Raw genomic sequence first — 3,729 nt, 5'->3', positions numbered from 1 at the left:
ATGAATCGCTGGCGGCGGTCGGTGGGAGAGCTTCAGGCCCGGCGGCAGCAGGTGACTGAGTGCGAGCTGGCATTGGCAGCCCTCAGCAAGGTGACTGCCTGCTTCCAGCAAATGGCCTCAACCCTGGGGAGCAACACGGACGGCAGTGGCCTCAGGGAAGAACTGGCAGATATCAGAGCAATAGCTCACCGGATCTACACAGGTAACCTATATCAGGCATCAAAAGCCATTTTCATTATTTCAATGTAGGTTATTCCACGTATGCTGACAAGCGTGCATCACACGATGACATATTTTTGACACAAAACTTTCAGTTGGTAAGAGAAATCTAGTTATAAACTGCTTTTAATGGGAATGGCAGGAAAGTAGTCATTCTTTATAAAATAAATGCATAGCAAGTTCTGTCTACCCTTCCTCAGCTGTGTAGTGCAATGTTTAAACTTAGGACCAAGGCCAGGACAAAACATTGCTTAGCTCCCACTCATGCTGTTCAATGTTTCTCCACCCTTTTACAACAGGGCTGCATAAAAGACTGATAACACTGCTGACAGAATTGAAAGGACAGGAAGACATGGAGCAGGTAGAGCGTCTCTGGGTGTTGCTTCTGTCTAGCCTCGAGACCTTACAGAAAGACCTTCAAAAGACCAGCTCCTTGCAGGAGCTTTTCCCACTAACCCAGCGTCGTGACCGCAGCACCCTGATAAAGACAGGCTACTCAGGGGGATCAGAGGTCGCAGCTCGTGCAGCTACGGTTCAGACACCATGGGTGTCTGGGGAGGAAGAACAATGCCCTGACCTGCAGACTCAAATCTCAAGGATGGATTCTCTGCTACAGGAGATGCTACAGACGGTGAACGTGCCTGTTTGGACAGTGGAGGCCACACAGGAAGCCTGGGTAGAGGTCGGAAAGGAAGAACACCATGACGACGAAACACTGGAGGACTTGATGCAGGTGGAAATAGTATCACAAGACAGCACAACTACAGGGTGCTGCCCCCATTTAAATTGTAGGTTAGGCTGCCTGCTCTGTTTAGTCAATTAAATGCATTGTAAGCCCCTGATCAGGCATTGAACCAAATTTAAGTTGTCAGTAAATAAATTAGCACTTGTTGTGGACATTTTAATAAAGAGACATAAATACAATAAAGAACATACAATAAAATGACATGGCAGACCATGTTTTCCCAACAGCCAAGAACATTCTCAAACTTGAACAGAATATGAAGTGGCAAGATTTGCATTGTAATGTTAACAATATTAGGCTAAGCACACTCTTCAATAACCTTGGTCAGCACTCTCCCTTGTAAATGACTCATTGCTCAACATCAGTTGACAAACAACCAAGTGTATTCAACAACTTTATTCACAGTTTAACAACATAAAAATATAGTACAGACACCTGACATTTTCTTTACATAATTTGAAACCAAGACGAGACTGTAAGACAAAACATGACTAGGTATAATACAGGTAATAATTGAGGAAAACAATGCAGGATGATCTTCGTTAATTCTTGTTGGTTGAATGTAAATGGGCCTTGAATGCTAAAGAGAATATGGAAGAGGGGTGTAACACTCCATAAATGTACAGAAAAAAATAATTTTATAAGGATAACTGTACGGCATAGCAGCCCATACACTCACCTTCCTGGTCAGCCCAAAGGCCAGCAGCTACGGCGTTCATTGGACTGTCATTGTTTGGTTCTAGTGATGGGGCAGATTCAACACATATTTAAATTGAAATGAAACCCAACCCACACCACAACAACAACCCCCCACCCCCCCCCCCCCCCCCCCCAAACCCACTACTAACCTCCGAGCAAACTCTGAATCGATAGTAGCATGGATCGAACATCATACAAGGCCGACCATTTTTCTTTCAGGATGTCCAAGCAGATGAACCCATTTTCATCAACATTTGGATGGAAGCAGGGCGTGATGAACTTTACAGTTGGCGCTTTGTACGGATAACCACTGGGGAACTCTAATGATAACTTGTACCTCAGACCTTCATAAACCTGTTCATTGGACGCAAAAATGGAAGCTGGTTACATAAGGATCCTACATGTTGAACAGTACATGCAATATGCAGGTATAAACTGTCTGACATGTGCTTGTTTTCACAATCCAAATTTGACCATGACCATAACTTATATTAGACATAAAGCCTACAAACAAATACTCACTGTTCCCTGTGCTCCATCTATTGTACCAATCCATTTAAAAAGGTTGTCACTCTCTGGAAAAGCAGAGATCCCCTTATCTCCAGACATCTACCGATGAAAAGATATGACACATTTATGAATTAAGACACATTACATGCAATTGGTAATACATTCCAGAAGCCAGACAACTAACTGGCTTATTTCTTTGGACTCACCATTAATGTCATCAACTCCTGCTGAAGCCTACAGGTGGGGAGGGAAAGGAAAGTGTTGTAGGTTGATGACTTAGTGATTAGCCTTTACATTGGCAAACATTTGGGCCGCTGACTAAAATCCACCTTCACTTGGTAATACTGTGAAGCAATAGAACAAGAGGAATTAAGAGATTACCTTTTAGAAACTGAACCCTTGGGCGCATTGCCGCTTGTTTCGTTGCCTTTCAAGGCTGCGGTGTTGGAGGCTGCGGCTGGATCCATGTTCTGAGAAGCCATTGCTTGATCTGTTTTGAAGATTTGAAACGTTAAAGCATTACATATATGACATTACGCACCTGAGTAACTTACTTTCAGTCAGTTAATGCGGTCAAAAGCGGCCATACAGTTCCCCAGTTAGCGATAGATGCCTTATTTGATGCCAGCAACTTCAGACTTCCGTAAAATTAAACACAACTAAAGTTAGCTGAATATGCTAGCTAATTGCTGTTAACTGAAAGGACAGTAGGACAAAAGCGAAATCATTGCATGCTCTCAAAACATGTAACGCGCATCTACTCGTAGCAAGCGACAGACAGCATGTATCGACAGGTAAAAGAAAACAGTGTTTTACTGTCATTCTGACTGGCGTGTCATCTAATGTTAGCAATGCTATCCTATACAAGCTACCGTTAGCCAAGTTAATTCATTAGCTAAAGAACTGCTACATCTAACTAACGTTAAACATTACCCATTTACAGTTAACGTTAGCCATCTTGCTATATTGACATAATTAACTTTATTTAGAATGTCATCGGTGTTCAGACAAATGCCCAAGCAACGTTTGACTGAACGAGTGCGTGAAACTTTCGGTGTGCGCTTGCAAAGTTAAACAGTATTGTTTCGTGGCTTGCTAATGTTTTGGGCAGTTATAAGTTAGCAATAGCTAGAGTCAAGCCACATCAACAAAGTAATTATTATAAAGCTAGTCAGCGCTTGACAATACATGGCTAGTCACTTCTATCAATAACAAATGATAAAGGTTTTAGTATGCCCTCTAAAACAAACACTAAATTGAAAAAATTCTTACCAGCTGTAGCTACCTTCTGCCTCTTAATGTTGAAATGAATTCATGCGGTGAAATTTTCAAATTATATCCCGCCCCCTCTGTTTAAATTCACTTCCTTTAAACAGCTAGCAAGTCCTGCAGCCAATCATGGGCTACGAATGGAAAACACTGAGGACCTTGGCAACCATTGAAAGATGCGCATTAGAACATCTCTGTGTGCGTCCAGCAAAACTTTGATTTAATTGGATGACTTACTGAAGGTTGGGCGTGTCCATAACCGTTAGTTTATACGTCACTCTCAAGTT

The 3,729-nt window shown here is 42.3% G+C and overlaps 2 protein-coding genes across 3 annotated transcripts; one reads left to right on the top strand and one right to left on the bottom strand.

Moving 5' to 3' along the window:
* On the top strand, positions 1-1,042 carry LOC308371223 (regulator of G-protein signaling 9-binding protein; the record flags this gene model as incomplete). The annotated part of the gene is made up of 2 exons (XM_080846069.1): positions 1-202; positions 519-1,042. The coding sequence occupies 2 exons, from the start codon at positions 1-3 to the stop codon at positions 1,040-1,042; spliced, it is 726 nt and encodes a 241-aa protein (XP_080702195.1).
* Positions 1,043-1,459: 417 nt separating this feature from the next.
* Positions 1,460-2,655, bottom strand: LOC308371139 (ubiquitin-conjugating enzyme E2 C-like; the record flags this gene model as incomplete). Of its 2 annotated transcripts, XM_080845934.1 has the most annotated exons (6): positions 1,460-1,544; positions 1,644-1,703; positions 1,813-2,017; positions 2,186-2,272; positions 2,380-2,407; positions 2,555-2,655. In XM_080845934.1, the coding sequence occupies 6 exons, from the start codon at positions 2,653-2,655 to the stop codon at positions 1,507-1,509; spliced, it is 519 nt and encodes a 172-aa protein (XP_080702060.1). In that variant the 3' UTR covers positions 1,460-1,506. The 2 variants fall into 2 exon arrangements, with proteins under 2 accessions (XP_080702060.1, XP_080702059.1); XM_080845933.1 differs by lacking the exon at positions 1,460-1,544 and having other exon boundaries at positions 1,546-1,703.
* Between the last annotated feature and the right edge of the window lie 1,074 nt (positions 2,656-3,729).

Source organism: Sprattus sprattus (genome assembly GCF_963457725.1).
Source record: "Sprattus sprattus genome assembly, chromosome: 10".
Lineage (NCBI taxonomy): Eukaryota > Metazoa > Chordata > Actinopteri > Clupeiformes > Clupeidae > Sprattus > Sprattus sprattus.
This window is presented reverse-complemented; position numbering and strand designations above follow the sequence as displayed.